Source organism: Taudactylus pleione, unplaced genomic scaffold (genome assembly GCF_031769625.1).
Source record: "Taudactylus pleione unplaced genomic scaffold, aTauple2 ptg000318l, whole genome shotgun sequence".
Taxonomy (NCBI): domain Eukaryota; kingdom Metazoa; phylum Chordata; class Amphibia; order Anura; family Myobatrachidae; genus Taudactylus; species Taudactylus pleione.
In genome coordinates, this window is record NW_028284719.1 from 4,490,472 (window position 1) to 4,508,092 (window position 17,621).

General features: G+C 43.1%; 1 protein-coding gene across 1 annotated transcript; it reads left to right on the forward strand.

The window, feature by feature from the left end:
• Positions 1 to 1,856: 1,856 nt before the first annotated feature.
• On the forward strand, positions 1,857 to 17,280 carry LOC148509684 (nicotinamide N-methyltransferase-like). The gene is made up of 3 exons (XM_088442949.1): positions 1,857 to 2,004; positions 15,551 to 15,758; positions 16,854 to 17,280. Exons 1-3 carry the CDS (start codon positions 1,857 to 1,859, stop codon positions 17,278 to 17,280), a joined length of 783 nt encoding a protein of 260 aa, XP_088299075.1.
• Positions 17,281 to 17,621: the final 341 nt, after the last annotated feature.

Sequence of the window (17,621 nt, forward strand, 5' to 3'; positions counted from 1 at the left end):
CCCAAAGCTATTCAATACACTGCACTGTGTGGTCGGAGAATTGCCGGTTAACGCGCCTATTGCGCCTTAACAAGGGTGTTAAGGCACGTTAACCGGCATTCTCTGATCAAAGTGCAGGGCATGCGTCTGTTAGCACAGCGTTATGCAGAAAAACTGCTGCGCGCCTGGCACTTAGGTCGGATTTTTCCTCGCATCCCCAGGGGGGTGCGAGTAGAAATCCTTACCACGACCAAACAACGCAGTGTATTGAATAGCTTCAGGAGTCCCTCCTGTCGCTACTCAATAGCGCGTTCAATTGAATTCCCCCCATTGATAGAGATAATGTCTCAATAAACCAGAATAGTAGTACACTTTAATATATAAGTACAATGAATGTTTAAGTTGAGAATTATTATAAAACCCCACACACATACCCACATTTAAACCTCTCTAACTAAGCTCTCTACCTACCCACAGTACCTAAATAAATGAGAAGTTTACAAGGTAAAATGTTTTTGGCTGCTACCCACTATCGCTGGCCATTCCGTGGTGGTGCACTTTCTTTGTGGAACAGGGCTCTTTGCATCAAACGCAACTTAGATTTTGAGAGAAATCTTGTTCTGACATGGATGATGTGACTAAATAGATATGTTGGCTATGCCAATGTTACCTTATTGTGTGTAGTCAGTACATTAATGTGTTTCTTGCTTGCAATAGTGCTCTGGCCCTGATTCAGAGCCGGACGCTCAGACAGAGCGCTCGCTCTGAATCAGGGCTCTCTTACTATTTGGAGCGGCCTCCTGGCCACTCACATAGCTGTGGGTGACCACCCACAGCTATAGCGAGTGGCCAAAATGATGGTCGCGATGGTCAAGACCATCGAGACTATCGGGCTTGCGATGAGACCCTGCGGTAGGGTCTCGCTGTCGCAAGCCCAGGAGTGCTTTTGGCTCTGTGAGAGCCAAAAGCTCTCCCACTGACATCACTTGTGATGTCAGTGGGGCCAAACCCAGACGGTAGGCGTTCCCATGGGAATGCCTCCATCTGGGCAGCCACGACCCCGGCATGCCCACCAAAGGGGGCGTGCTGTCAATCACCATCGACAGCACGCCCCCTTTGGTGCGAGACCCTTATCGATGGCTTGGCCGTCGTTATTCGGGTCTCGCGCATGCGCATGACGGAGCCGCCTCCGTCGTGCGCATGCACACTTGGGCACCATCGACCCGCTTGCGAGCGCTCAGCGCTCGCGAGCGGGTCTGAATCAGGCCCTCAGTTTCTTATGTTAGGAAGTCACTGGTTTAAATTTAAAGTTTGCTACTTATGGCTTTAACTAATGATAATTACTCTCTACATAAATAACATAACTATATGTCAGTCTCTGAGCAGCGGCAGGTTTAAAATATAATGTCACCTGCTGGTAATGATATATTTTTCTAGTTTTAAACTTAGAATTATTAAGTTGTTACTTGTTCACTATTTACACACACAATTAATCTTTACTAAACATAAAATGAGCCACCACACTGAAAGGGGGGGGGGTTAATTTCAAGACAAATATCTAATGGGTCTTACTAAGATGGAGCTTACTAGGATGGAGTGTAGATGTTTAATCATAAACATAATATTGATTATTCATATCACATTGTAGCGTTGTGGCATTATCACCTGGTTAGGTCAAATATTTACTCATCACTAATTGTCATAAGATCTCTGCATTTAGTGATACATTTATAGTCAGCTGTGTATGACAACATTCTAATAAGTTTAAATAACTATAGGATTCTTCTGTATATAAAGAGAACAGCCATACATATTACTATAAGGCTACAAATAAAGATCAGAGACTCATCCCGTCCTGTGTGACAGAAGACAAGAGAATGGAAGCCAGACCCAAGTTGAAGCTTTACCATGTGCATGGGATGGATTCCAGGGACTTCCTACAATGTTATTATGATTCAGAAAGTGCATTCAGAGATGAGTCAGTGGTATTTACTATGGAGAAGCTGCACAGTGCATTAGTAACAGGTTTGTATTCAGGATAAATTGTTGCTATAGATATATAACATGGTTATATAGTGTACAGTCATGGGTGTAGTCAGGGGAGAACTGCCGGAGCTGGCTCCAGCAGAGGGCACCAAGTGTGGTGGATAGGCAGTATTTTTTTTTTCTTTAAACATTTCATATATAGACCGCCACGATTGCTCAGTCCACTGGTCCCCAAATCAGTGAGTGGGGCACGTGCCCTGGGCGCTGTGGCAGGCACTCAGGCAGTCTTCCCATTCTCTCTATTCTCTCTATTCTGAGAGCTGCTGCCAGAGGTGACTGTGACAGGGTTCTCCTTCCCCGGCACCCTCTTTGCTCCGGACCAGGTAAGTATATATTTTCTTTTGCAGGGAGTTTGGACTGCCACGAGGGTGAGGAGGGTGACTGTCAATTGATGTCAGCGATGTTTTACTTGGCTGGCTGCATTTGTGTGAAAGGTGTATATGTGTGTGTGTGTCTGTGTCAGTGTGTGTGTCAGTGCATCTGTGTCAGTGTGTGTGTATCTGTGTCAATTTGCATGTGTGTCAGTGTGTGTGTGCCTGTCATTGTGTATCTGTATCAATGTGTGTGTGTATCTGTGTCAGTGTGTGTGTATCTGTGTCAGTGTGTGTGTGAGTCAGTGTGTGCATCTGTGTGTCAGTGTGTGTGTGTATCTTTGTCAGTGTGTGTCAGTGTGTGTGTATCTGTGTCCTTGTGTGTGTTACTGTGTCAGTGTGTGTGTTTCAGTGTGTGTGTATCTGTGTCAGTGTGTGCATGTGTGTGTTTGTATCTGTGTCAGTTTTTGTGTCAGTGTGTGTATCTGTGTCTGAATGTGTATCTGTGTCAGTGTGTGTGTATGTCAGTGTGTGTGTGTATCTGTGTCAGTGTGTGTGCATCTGTTAGAGTGTGTGTCAGTGCATTTGTCAGTGTGTGTGTATCTGTGCCATTGTGTGTGTATCTGTGTCAGTGCGTGTGTATCTGTGTCAGTGTGTGTATGTGTATCTGTGTCAGTGTGTGTGTGTGTGTATCTGTGTCAGTGTGTCTGTGTCAGTGTGTGTGTGTCAGTGTGTCTATGTATCTGTGTCAGTTTGTGTGTATCTGTGTCAGTGTGTGTGAGTCAGTGTGTGTATCTGTGTCAGTGTGTGTATGTGTATCTGTGTCAGTGTGTGTATCTGTGTCAGTGTGTGTGTATCTGTGTGTCAGTGTGTGTCAGTGTGTGTGTATCTGTGTCTATAAGTGTATCTGTGTCAGTGTGTGTATGTCAGTGTGTATCTGTGTCAGTGTGTTTGTATCTTTGTCAGCGTGTGTGTATCTTTGTCAGCATGTGTGTATCTGTGTCAGTGTTTGTTCATCTGTCAGTGTATGTGTCAGTGTGTATCTGTGTCAGTGTGTGTGTGTGTATCTGTGTCAATGTGTGTATGTGTATATGTGTCAGTGTGTGTGTATCTGTGTCAGTGTGTGTGTGTATCTGTGTCAGTGTGTGTGTATCTGTGTCCTTGTGTATATTACTGTGTCAGTGTGTGTGTCAGTGTATGTGTGTGTATGTATCTGTGTCACTGTGTGTATGTTTGTATCTGTGTCAGTGTGTGTGTATCTGTCAGTGTTTGTGTCAGTGTGTGTATCTGTGTCAATGAGTGTGTATCTGTGTCAGCGTGTGTATCTGTGTCAGTTTGAGAGACAATGTGTTTGGATCTGTGTCATGTGTGTGTATCTGTGTCAGGGTGTGTGTGTCAGTTTGTATGTATCTGTGTCAGTGTGTGTGTGTGTATCTGTGTCAGTGTGTGTGCATATGTCAGTGTGTGTCAGTGCATGTGTTTCTGTGTCAGTGTGTGTGTGTCTTTGTCAGTGTGTGGGTGTATCTGTGTCAGTGTGTGTATGTGTATCTGTGTCAGTGTGTGTGTATCTGTGTCAGTGTGTCTATGTATATGTGTCAGTATGTGTGTGTCAGTGTGTGTATGTGTATCTGTGTCAGTGTGTGTATCTGTGTCAGTGTGTGTGTATCTGTGTCAGTGTGTGCATCTGTCAGTGTGTGTGTATCTGTGTCAGTATGTGTGTATATCTGTGTCAGTGTGTGTGTGTGTATCTATGTCAGTGTGTGTGTATCTGTGTCAGTGTGTGTGTATCAGTGTCAGTGTTTGTGTCAGTGTGTATTTCTGTGTCAGTGTGTGTATCTGTGTCAGTGTCTGTGTGTCTTTGTCAGTGTCTGTTTCAGTGTGTATGTGTATCTGTGTCAGTGTATCTTTGTCAGTGTGTGTATGTGTGTTAGTGTGTGTTTATCTGTCAGTGTGTGTGTATATCTGTATCAGTATGTGTGTGTGTCAGAGTGTGTGCATCTGTGTTAGTGTGTATGTGTGTATCTGTGTCAGTGTGTGTGTGTATCTGTGTTAGTGTGTGTGCATCTTCATCAGTGTGTGTGTATCTGTGTCAGGGTGTGTGTATCAGTGTCAGTGTTTGTGTCAGTGTGTGTTTCTGTGTAGGGTGTGTATCTGTGTCAGTGTCTGTGTGTGTATATCTGTTTCAGTGTGTATGTGTATCTGTGTCAGTGTATCTTTGTCAGTGTGTGTATGTGTGTTAGTGTGTGTTTATCTGTCAGTGTGTGTATATCTGTATCAGTGTGTGTGTGTCATAGTGTGCATCTGTGTTAGTGTGTATGTGTATATCTGTGTCAGTGTGTGTGTGTATCTATGTTACTGTGTGTGCATCTTTGTCAGTGTGTGTGTATCTGTGTCAGTGTGTGTGTATCTGTGTCAGTGTTTGTGTCAGTGTGTATGTATCTGTGTCAGTGTAAGTATCTGTGTCAGTGTGTGTGCATCTGTCAGTGTGTGTCAGTGCATGTGTAAGTGTGTGTGTATCTGTGTCAGTGTGTGTGTGTATCTGTGTCAGTGTGTGTGTATCTGAGCCAGTGTGTGTGTGTGTATCTATGTCAGTGTGTGTGTCAGTGTGTGTGTGTATCTGTGTCCTTGTGTGTTACTATGTCAGTGTGTGTGTGTATGTATCTGTGTCAGTGTGTGTATGTTTGTATCTATGTCAGTGTGTGTGTATCTGTGTCAGTGTTTGTGTCAGTGTGTGTATCTGTGTCAGTGAGTGTGTATCTGTGTCAGTGTGTGTATGTGTCAGTGTGTGTGTATCTGTGTCAGTGTGTGTGCATCTGTCAGTGTGTGTCAGTGTGTGTATCTGTATCAGTGTGTGTGTCAGTGTGTGTATCTGTGTCAGTGTGTGTGTGTCTGTGTCAGTGTGTGTGTGTGTATCTGTGTCAGTGTGTGTATGTGGATCTGTGTCTGTGTGTGTGTATCTGATCAGTGTGTGTGTATGTGTCAGTGTGTCTATGTATCTGTGTCAGTGTATGTGTATTTGTGTCAGTGTGTGTATCTGTGTCAGTGTGTGTGTATCTGTGTCAGAGTGTGCATATGTCAGTGTGTGTATCTGTGTCAGTATGTGTGTATATCTGTGTCAGTGTGTGTATCTGTGTCACACTGTTTGTATCTGTGTCAATGTGTGTGTGTCAGTGTGTGTGTGTATCTATGTCAGTGTGTGTGTGTATCTGAGTCAGTGTGTGTATCTGTGTCAGTGTCTGTGTATCTATGTCAGTGTTTGTGTCAGTGTGTGTTTCTGTGTCAGTGTGTTTATCTGTGTAAGTGTGTGTGTGTATCTGTGTCAGTGTCTGTGTGTGTATGTCTGTGTCAGTGTGTGTGCGTAGCTGTGTCACTGTGTGTATGTGTGTTAGTGTGTGTTTATCTGTCAGTGTGTGTGTCTCTGTGTCAGTATGTGTGTCAGTGTGTGTGTATATCTGTATCAGTGTGTGTCAATGTGTCTATATCTATGTCAGTGTGTATGTGTGTATCTGTGTCAGTGTGTGTGTCAGTGTGTGTGTGTATCTGTGTTAGTGTGTGTGCATCTTTGTCAGTGTGTGTGTGTATCTGTCAGTGTGTGTGTATCTGTATCAGTGTGTTTGTGTGTGTTAGTGTGTGTGTTTCGGTGTCAGTGTATGTGTCAGTGTGTATATCTGTGTCAGTGTGTGTGTGTCTATCTATGTTAGTGTGTGTGTATATCTGTTTCAGTGTGTATGTGTATCTGTACACGTGTGTGTGTGTGTGTGTGTGCCAGTGTGTGTGTGTATCTGTGTCAGTGTGTGTGTGTCAATGTGTGTGCATTTGTGTCAGTGTGTTTATCTCTGTCAGTGTGTGTGTGTGTATCTGTGTCAGTGTGTGTCTCTGTGTCAGTATGTGTGTCAGTGAGTGCAAGTGTATCAGTGTCAGTGTGTGTGTATCTGTGTCAGTGTGTGAGCGTGAGCCTCTGTGTGTGAGCGTGAGCCTCTGTGTGTGTGTCAGTGTGTGCATGTGTATCAGTGTCAGTGTGTGTTTATCTGTGTCAGTGTGTGTGTATCTGTATCAGTGTGTGTGTCAGTGTGTGTATCTGTGTCAGTGTGTGTGTATCAGTGTGTGTGTATCTGTATCAGTGTGTGTGTCAATGTGTGTATCTGTGACAGTGTGTGTGTGTGTGTCAGTGTGTGTGTGTATCTGTGATGGTGTGGCTGAAAGGTGATGCAAAGGGGAGGTGATGGTGTTGCTAAGAGACACAGCGGGAAGGAGTCTGGTTGAACCGCTGTTGTATGATGATGACCTTGTTAATATTCCTACACAAACAGGCATCTTCTGTACAAGGTGACCTACAGTACATAAATATTGAATACCGACTGAAGACGCCGTCGTCCCAGGGAGGATACATCTTCAGAGGTACCACATTGTGAGAAACCACCGTATAGGTAAGGTGCATATAGAATGGAAAGGAATGTTCCCAGAGTGAAGAAAAATGGGTTACTCCCCCTGTTGGCACACCCCATTTTTAGTGACCATGCCCTTCGGTATGTGAACACACCCCTTCGGAATGTGACCACTCCCATTTTTTCCTACGCGCATTCGCACATTTTTTTTTGTGTGTGTGTGTGTGTGGGGGCATTCTTCAACTTGCCCTGGGCTCCAAAAACCCTAGTTACTCCACTGCCCCAAATGGTACTACAGCTGTGCAGAAACAACACAGGCACTGTGTGAAGAGTCACAGAGGCTCACGCTCAGCTGCTGGTCCGACACTGCACCACTGGTGGTATCCAGTAACCAGCCACATGGATGCAGCAGTGAAGAAAAGAATAGATCAAGGAGCGGAGCTTGTAAGTGCTGTTCATAAGACAGAATGAGTAGAGCAACCAGAAGGGTAGGGTGTGTGTGTGCGTGTGGGTGTGCGTGATCCATGTTATTGAAGTGAGACTTGGGTGTATATTTACTAATGTGATAATTTTTACAAGTGGAGATGTTGCCCATAGCAACCAATCATATTCTACTTAACATTTAACTAGCACCTTCTAGAAGATAATAGCTGGAATCTGATTGCTTGCTATGGGCAACATCTCCACTTCTAGAACCTCTCATTTTAGTAAATTTACCCCTAGGTCTCAGTCTGTACAGAGCCTCACACCACAATTCCTCAGATTTAAGAGCATTTTTCCAAATAGAGCCTGTAGTAGCCTTTGACTAACAGAACTATCCTGTTATCTCATCCACTCACCCTTAGCTTATTGCCCAAAATTGCATCACCAGGTACCACCATCTCATCTGTCCCTCATACCTCACCATAAGTGTGTGTAGGCTCAGGGAATCAGGTGTGTGAAAAAATACCCTCCCCACACTACTTGCCCTAACCACACCCCAGCAACATAAGTTACCCACTCTACCCTCTGGCCACAATAATATACCCACCCTACCCTTTGGCCCTGGCAACCTACAATGCCTGACCTACCCTCCGGGCCCAGTGACATACACTATCCACCCTACCCTCTGGTCTCAGTAACATTCACTACATGCCCTACCTTCTGGCCCTAGTAACATACACTACCTGACATACACTACCTGCCGTGCCCTCCAGCCACAGGGACATGCGCTACCTACCCCAACCCCCTGGCCCCTGGGAGATATACTACTCCCCAGACATAAAGTGCTCCCCCATGGCTCAGGAACATACACTACCCCTACCCACACTATTCCCTGGCCTCTGGAACATACACTACCCACCCTAGCAGCCCAAAGGGACATACACTACCTGTCCTACCCCAGGCCACAGAGACATAAACTACCCACCCTACCTCCCTTGTGACAGGTATATACACTATCCACCCTACCATCCGCCAAGCCCTAGGGACATACAATACCCTCCCTACCCCCAAAACATACAGTACACCCATCCCAGGCATCCAGGACATACAGTAAACCAAAGATCCCCAGAACCCCTAAACACCTTCATGGCTTCTCTCCTTATTTTGTTTTCAGGTGGTTTTGTATTGATCATGTTCTATTCTATTTTATGAACACAATACATTTTGTTTGCTTACTTGAGAATCTAATTAAATAAAAAAAATTACTGTGGTTCCATAATAGGTACTGCTATTTCTGTACACTTGCTACATCTCAGCCCCATGTGCTGGCTATGCCGCATTCGGAATGGAATGCCGGCTGCCACATGACCAGCAGTTTGAATCCCAGCAGTTTGACAGCCCGACAAAACAGCAGAGCCCGGCAGCGGAAGACCGACAGCGCTGTAAAAATCCCGATCGTCTAAAGGTAAGTATAAACTATTCTATTCTAACCCCCTAACCCAACCCCTCCTTAGGGGTGCCTAACCCTAACCTTCCCCCCAAGTGCCTAACCCCCCCTTCCCCGCTGCCTAAACCTAAATCCCAGAGGGGGTGCCTAACCCTAACCCTCCCTCCCCCTAGCCTAACCCTCCCGGGGGGGTGCCTAACCCTAAGGCCCTCCGGGTGACCTAAACCTAATGCGGCTGTCCGCTTGCGGGGCCCGGCATCCCTTTGATCCGGATGCCGGGAGCCGGTGTGCCAGCGTTGGGAAAATGACAGGCGTCTGGATTATAAACGCCTGTCATTTAACCCTAGCCGGGATTAGGGATTCTAAATGCATCTTAAATGTATCCCGGCTATGCCTAGTCCCCAGACACACTTCAGCACTGCAAGATGGGGGTCCTCACAGCAAGAGCCTGCTCTGGGTGCCGCAGCTCTATGCTATACCTCTATGTACAGAGATAACTACATTGTTCCTCTGCTGTGCGTAATTTGAACAGGTGAAACTTTCCCTGAACACAGAGAGATGTTAGCTACAGATGTCACTTCCACCCATGGTCTTTTGTCTCTCAGGTGGAAGAGCGCTAACCCACCAAACATTATGCACACAGCACAGAAATGATGGCAGACATGAGTATCATAGAAGTATCTTCCAATTACTGAATAAGAGAAAATTGAGAAATAAAATAAAATGTTTTGGTTATTGAGATATTTATAAAATAGTGTGGTATATTGAGACCAATCCCAACAACATAATTGGACACATTAGATCACTTGACGTGCTTAGTTTCCCTGTGACCACACACCTCAGGCCTGATCTACTTCTCAATTTTATAAAAACCTCTTCACAAATCCACAGCTGTATGACTCCACAAGTGTAAACAATAACATCTCTCACAGAGACTGCTCAGAGAAAAGCAGCACATCACTGCCTCACTGACAAACATACAGTACACATCATTGCCTCACTGACAAACATACAGTACACATCATTGCCTCACTGACAAACATACAGTACACATCACTGCTTCACTGACAAACATACAGTACACATCACTGCCTCACTGACAACCATCCACATCACTGCCTCACTGACAAACATACAGTACACATCATTGCTTCACTGAAAAACATACAGTACACATCATTTCCTCACTGACAAACCTACAGTACACATCACTGCTTCACTGACAAACATACAGTATACATCACTGTTTCACTGATAAACATACACATCACTGCCTCACTGACAAACATACACATCACTGCCTCACTGACAAACATACAGTACACATCATTGCCTCACTGGCAAACATACAGTACACATCACTGCTTCACTGACAACCAAAGAGTACCCATCACTGCTTCACTGACAAACATACAGTACACATCACTGCCTCACTGACAAACATACATATCACTGCCTCACTGATAATCATACAGTACACATCACTGCCTCACTGACAAACTTACAGTACACATCACTGCTTCACTGACAAAAATACAGTACACATCACTGCTTCACTAACAAACATAAAGTACACATCACTGCTTCACTGACAAACATACAGTACACATCACTGCCTCACTGACAAACATACAGTACACATCACTGCTTCACTGAGAAACATACAGTACACATCACTGCTTCACTGACAAACATACAGTACACATCATTGCCTCACTAAAAACATACAGTACACATCATTTCCTCACTGACAAACATACAGTACACATCACTGCTTCACTGACAAACATACAGTACACATCACTGCTTCACTGACAAACATACACATCACTGCCTCACTGACAAACATACACATCACTGCCTCACTGACAAACATACAGTACACATCATTGCCTCACTGAAAAACATAAAGTACACATCACTGCTTCACTGACAAACAGTACACATCACTGCTTCACTGACAAACATACAGTACACATCATTGCCTCACTGAAAAACATACAGTACACATCACTGCTTCACTGACAAACATACACATAACTGCTTCACTGACAAACATACAGTACACATCACTGCTTCACTGACAAACATACAGTATACATAATTGTTTCACTGATAAACATACACATCACTGCCTCACTGACTAACATACATATTACTGCCTCACTGACAAACATACAGTACACATCATTGCCTCACTGACAAACATACAGTACACATCACTGCTTCACTGCCAACCAAACAGTACACATCACTGCTTCACTGACAAACATACAGTACACTTCACTGCTTCACTGACAAATCTATAGTACACATCACTGCTTCACTGACAAATATACAGAACACATCACTGCCTCACTGACAAACATACATATCACTGCCTCACTGATAATCATACAGTACACATCAGTGCTTCACTGACAAACATAAAGTACACATCACTGCTTCACTGACAAACATAGAGTACACATCACTGCCTCACTGACAAACATCCACATCACTGCCTCACTGAAAAACATACAGTACACATCACTACTTCACTGAGAAACATACAGTACACATCACTGCTTCACTGACAAACATACAGTACACATCATTGCTTCACTGACAAACATACACATAACTGCCTCACTGACTAACATACATATTACTGCCTCACTGACAAACATACAGTACACATCATTGCCTCACTAAAAACATACAATACACATCATTTCCTCACTGACAAACATACAGTACACATCACTGCTTCACTGACAAACATACAGTACACATCACAGCTTCACTGACAAACATACACATCACTGCCTCACTGACAAACATACACATCACTGCCTCACTGACAAACATACAGTACACATCATTGCTTCACTGAAAAACATACAGTATACATCACTGCCTCACTGACAAACATACAGTACACATCATTGCTTCACTGACAAATATACACATAACTACCTCACTGACAAAGATACAGTACACATCATTGCCTCACTGACAAACATACAGTACACATCACTGCTTCACTGACAAACAAATAGTACACATCACTGCTTCACTGACAAACATACAGTACACATCACTGCTTTATTGACAAATCTATAGTACACATTACTGCTTCACTGACATATATACAGTACACATCACTGCCTTACTGACCAACATACATATCACTGCCTCACTGATAATCATACAGTACACATCACTGCCTCACTGGCAAAAATACAGTACACATCACTGCTTCACTGACAAACATACAGTATACATCACTGCTTCACTGACAAACATACAGTACACATCACTGCTTCACTGACAAACATACAGTACACATCACTGCTTCACTGACAAACATCCACATCACTGCCTCACTGACAAACATACAGTACACATCGCTACTTCACTGAGAAATTTTCAGTACACATCACTGCTTCACTGACAAACATACAGTACACATCACTGCTTCACTGACAAACATACACATCACTGCCTCACTGACAAACATACACATCACTGCCTCACTGACAAACATACAGTACACATCATTGCCTCACTGAAAAACATACAGTACAAATCACTGCTTCACTGACAAACAAACAGTACACATCACTGCTTCACTGACAAACATACAGTACACATCATTGCCTCACTGAAAAACATACAGTACACATCATTTCCTCACTGACAAACATACATATCACTGCCTCACTGACAATCATACAGTACACATCACTGCTTCACTGACAAACATACAGTACACATCACTGCCTCACTGACAAACATACACATCACTGCTTCACTGACAAACATACAGTACACATCACTGCTTCACTGACAAACATACATATCACTTCCTCACTGACAAACATACAGTACACATCACTGCCTCACTGACAAACATACAGTACACATCACTGCTTTACTGACAAATATACAGTACACATCACTGCCTCACTGACAAACATACATATCACTGCCTCACTGACAATCATACAGTACACATCACTGCTTCACTGACAAACATAGAGTACACATCACTGCCTCACTGACAAACATACAGTACACATCACTGCTTCACTGACAAACATACAGTACACATCACTGCCTCACTGACAAACATACAGTACACATCACTGCCTCACTGACAAACATACAGTACACATCACTGCTTCACTGACAAACATACAGTACACACCACTGCTTCACTGACAAACATACAGTACACATCACTGCCTCACTGACAAACATACACATCACTGCTTCACTGACAAACATACAGTACACATCACTGCTTCACTGACAAACATACATATCACTTCCTCACTGACAAACATACAGTACACATCACTGCCTCACTGACAAACATACAGTACACATCACTGCTTTACTGACAAATATACAGTACACATCACTGCCTCACTGACAAACATACATATCACTGCCTCACTGACAATCATACAGTACACATCACTGCTTCACTGACAAACATAGAGTACACATCACTGCCTCACTGACAAACATACGGTACACATCATTACCTCACTGACAAACATACAGTACACATCACTGCCTCACTGACAAACATACAGTACACATCACTGCTTTACTGACAAACATACAGTACACATCATTACCTCACTGACAAACATACGGTACACATCATTACCTCACTGACAAACATACAGTACACATCACTGCTTCACTGACAAACATACAGTACACATCATTGCCTCACTGACAAACATACAGTACACATCACTGCTTCACTGACAAACATAGAGTACACATCACTGCTTCACTGACAAACATACAGTACACATCACTGCTTCACTGACAAACATAGAGTACACATCACTGCCTCACTGACAAACATACGGTACACATCATTACCTCACTGACAAACATACGGTACACATCATTACCTCACTGACAATCATACAGTACACATCACTGCTTCACTGACAAACATAGAGTACACATCACTGCCTCACTGACAAACATACGGTACACATCATTACCTCACTGACAAACATACGGTACACATCATTACCTCACTGACAAACATACAGTACACATCACTGCTTCACTGACAAACATACAGTACACATCATTGCCTCACTGACAAACATACAGTACACATCACTGCCTCACTGACAAACATACAGTACACATCACTGCTTCACTGGCAAACATACAGTACACACCACTGCTTCACTGACAAACATACAGTACACATCAATGTCTCATTGACAAACATACAGTACACATCAATGTCTCATTGACAAACATACAGTACACATCACTGCCTCACTGACAGACATACAGTACACATCACTGCCTCACTGACAGACATACAGTACACATCACTGCTTCACTGACAAACATACAGTACACATCACTGCCTCACTGACAGACATACAGTACACATCACTGCTTCACTGACAAACATACAGTACACATCACTGCCTCACTGACAAACATACAGTACACATCAATGTCTCATTGAAATACACATTTCTGACAGAAAAATATTAACAAATGCCAAGATACACCAATTCTCACCAAAGATTGACTAGTACAAAAAATATCTTTATTAGGACTTATCTGAGCAGCCAGTTCAGAATCCAGCACAGCACATAGTGAGCAGAAATGCCAGCCTTGGCCTTGAAGAAGCATAAAGCATTTCCTGCCAGTACCATTCACTTTTCATAATATTTTCTTTCCAAAATTAACCACTTTTACACTGACAGTAGCTATTAATGTACAACTATTTAAACAACTTATTCTGAATGTTCAACTCTGTTATCCAGTTAAATGTTTATTCATTAAAAATAATTAAAATAAAACATCCTGTACTTAACTATTTTTATCTCCTATTCTGTATTTGTTTGACCTAATATCATCTCCCGGACTATTTTGTCACAAAAGGGACCATTTTATAAGATAGATATACTACTCCAGTGTGTACCACAGCCAGGAGCGGATTGGGAATGTAAATTAGCTCTGGAAAGAACTCTGAAAATGGCCCTATGTGCCCTAAGTCCCTAGTTGTCCTTCGCCTGCTGGGGATCTCATGAATATTAAATAAACCCCCCGCTCAGGTCTTTGTGAATTCTGGGCTACCACTGTTACCAGGCACTGCAGCCAGCCCAATGGTCTCCTCTCCACTCTGCCTCATCCCCAGGATGTGTCATTAACTTCACAGTCTGCCAGGTGTAAACTTTAACTTCACACTTCGCAGCCAGGGGAGGGGATCGAGTAGAGAGGAGACAATCGGGCTGTCTGCATAGATGGCAACCGGCCCCGCAACGTACCCCACACCAGCCGCAACCACCTACAGATCCACGCTTGGTACTTCAATGCACCCTTCTTCGATGGTGCTGTGGCATCTTAAGCAGCAGTAGTTCTGGGTGAGGTTTAATAGGATAGCCTGCTCTTGTGAGAGAGGCTCAGATGCGGGCAGCTGACAAATATAAAAATAATAGCCGGCCGAGTGACACAAATCAGGAGTGCGGGGCCACAATTGAGAAGCGGTCCCGCAACCAAATGGTCCACTGGGATTTTTCCTGAAAAAGATAAGGGCCAATCCGCCCCTGACAGCAGCGCCCTGATTTAAGCACTCCTTGGGTGGTTGAACGCACAAAGACAAATCCGTGCATAGATCAGGGTGCGACCACACAACCAAGAGTGTTATACTAATTACATAAGATATGTCACGCTTTTTTTTTTTAAAGCTTTTTACCAACACAATGTATCATTTATACCATGTGTGAGCAATGCATTCACTCTCAGATTGCCAGTAAGTTGTTTAATTGGCAGTATTACACCAGGAAACATACGTCATATATGAATTACGTTTCAGTATGGGACCAATGCTGTGACTCACATTATCTATCTTTACCGTTAACTCACTGTGACTATATAGAAAGTTACATTTCTTCTTATCTGAATCTTCCCTGCAGGTCGTATAAAAGGAGAAACTTTAATTGACATCAGTATCGGATCTATGGTTCATCATCTTTTTGTCCTGAGTGAATTTTTTAAAGACATCACTATACTAAAAATAAGAGAGTCCTGTATTATGGAACTCAAGAAATGGGTGAACACCCGCACTGGGGCTTTTGATTGGACTCATGCATCTAAGATTGTTACCGAGCTGGGAGGCATCAGGTAAAATATGATTCTAAACATATAAGAACATAAAGGATAAGTCAAAATAACAAAAATGTAAAGTGAAGAAATCATTTAGATAACTTACACATAAAGAGCACATAGAGGGGCCTATTCATTAAACCTAAAAATTCTCTGGAGATAATTAGCTTTAGAACTCTCATGGAGTTCTAGCTAATTATAGGTGGAATTCATCATTCCACCTCTCCATAAGTATCTATTCCGAAAAGCTGTCATTTTTGCGATGACAGCTTTTTGGGAAATAGATACTTTTCCTGCCTACACTACCTTATCGCATCTGGAAACAGTGCTGCGCATGCGCTGTTACATCTGTAAAACCAGCGCATGCGCAGCACTGCCTAGAGATGTGTTAAGTTTGTGTACCCCCCGACCCCCCTCCCCCCCTCCCCCCTCCGCTCACCTACCCCTCCCCCCAACTTACCTGTCCGCGCATCAGCCTCCGGCTCCGTCCTGCTGGTCTGTCATGTGGTTTCCCAGCAGACCACATGACAGATTAGAAAAAAAAAACTTTTTTTTTTTGTCTAAACTTTCTTGTGCTCTGCTGGGGAGCACACATGTCCGACCAGCCTCCGGAGCCTGAGGACGGAGCAGAGTGCCGGAGGGACTCGTCGGAGGACCTGCACACGCAGATACAGGTAAGTTGATTCTGCTCTTCTCCACCTCACAGTGGTGAATAGTAACTGCATCAAATTCCAAAAATTTATAATTTTCGGAATTTGATGAATACCACAATTTCCACATCCCCATACTAATGTACTAATGTATGGGGAGTGTGGAAATTAATGCAGGGGAACTTAGCAAGGAGATATCTATGATATCTCCTGTGATAAGTGGCTACATGAATACCAAAATAATGTTAATTAAGGAAAATGTCCTTAAAAATGTTATTTTAGTGTTGATGAATAGGCCCCATAGAGTTACAAATAAGTGTTTATACTCTTTGAGAAGATAATTTTTTTGTTTGATTGTTTTTTTTTTGTGGCCGATGTATAAAGAAACTGAAGTGAAACACACAATTCTGCAATGTCCCTTGAGCTTGCTGTACTATATAATGTAATGATTTAATTATTTTAGTGTCAAAGAACAAGAGAAGGAAGAAAAGGTGAAGGAAACCATTAAACACATTGTGGAAATTGACTTCAGCAAAGAAAACCTCACAGATTCGGTGATGTTACCACAAACTGACTGTCTATTCACGGCGGGGGTGCTGGATTCGGTTAGTCAGAACCAAGAAGATTACATCAGAAACCTGAGAAAGATGTCAAAGCTACTTAAACCTGGGGGATACTTTATTGCAATTGGGATCTTAAATGCCACATATTACACAGCTGGTAATGATAGGATACATGCATTTAATTATGGGGAAAGTTTTGTAAGAAAGACTTTCACCGATGAAGGATTTGTAATTATTTCCTGTGAGTTACTTGATAGAAAAGTAGAGAGTGATCTCACAGATTATAAGCAAAGGATGGTTCTTACTGCTGAGAAATGTAAACGTTAATTCTTTGTTTTACTCATGGTTCTAATAAACCAAAAGTAAAAATTGCTAAAATGGTTTGTTTTTGTGTTTTTTATTCAAAGCAAGGAGTTGGGGCATATAATGGGTAGAGGTTCTGATACTATGGATAAAAGTTGCCAGCCTGCTGAAGGGCCTGTGGGCAGGTTAGTGACTCCCTTGTCCATATAGTTGTTGGAATGGACTAGTTACGTGATACAAGTTCCAGGTAGGACTGTTAATCTCTCCCAGGATTATTGTAGAAGAACTACCTGTTTCTGAAAAAGAAATGTTGGTACTTAGTACTGTGGTTAGGTAGCCTTATACTAGAAGCACGCACACCCATT

Bases quoted from the DNA above. Each gene is read 5' to 3' on its own strand.
- LOC148509684 (XM_088442949.1), top strand. From the start codon at position 1,857: ATGGAAGCCAGACCCAAGTTGAAGCTTTACCATGTGCATGGGATGGAT. The intron at 2,005-15,550 runs GTTTGTATTCAG...TCTTCCCTGCAG, and splicing joins GCACAGTGCATTAGTAACAG to GTCGTATAAAAGGAGAAACT. The intron at 15,759-16,853 runs GTAAAATATGAT...TAATTATTTTAG, and splicing joins ACCGAGCTGGGAGGCATCAG to TGTCAAAGAACAAGAGAAGG.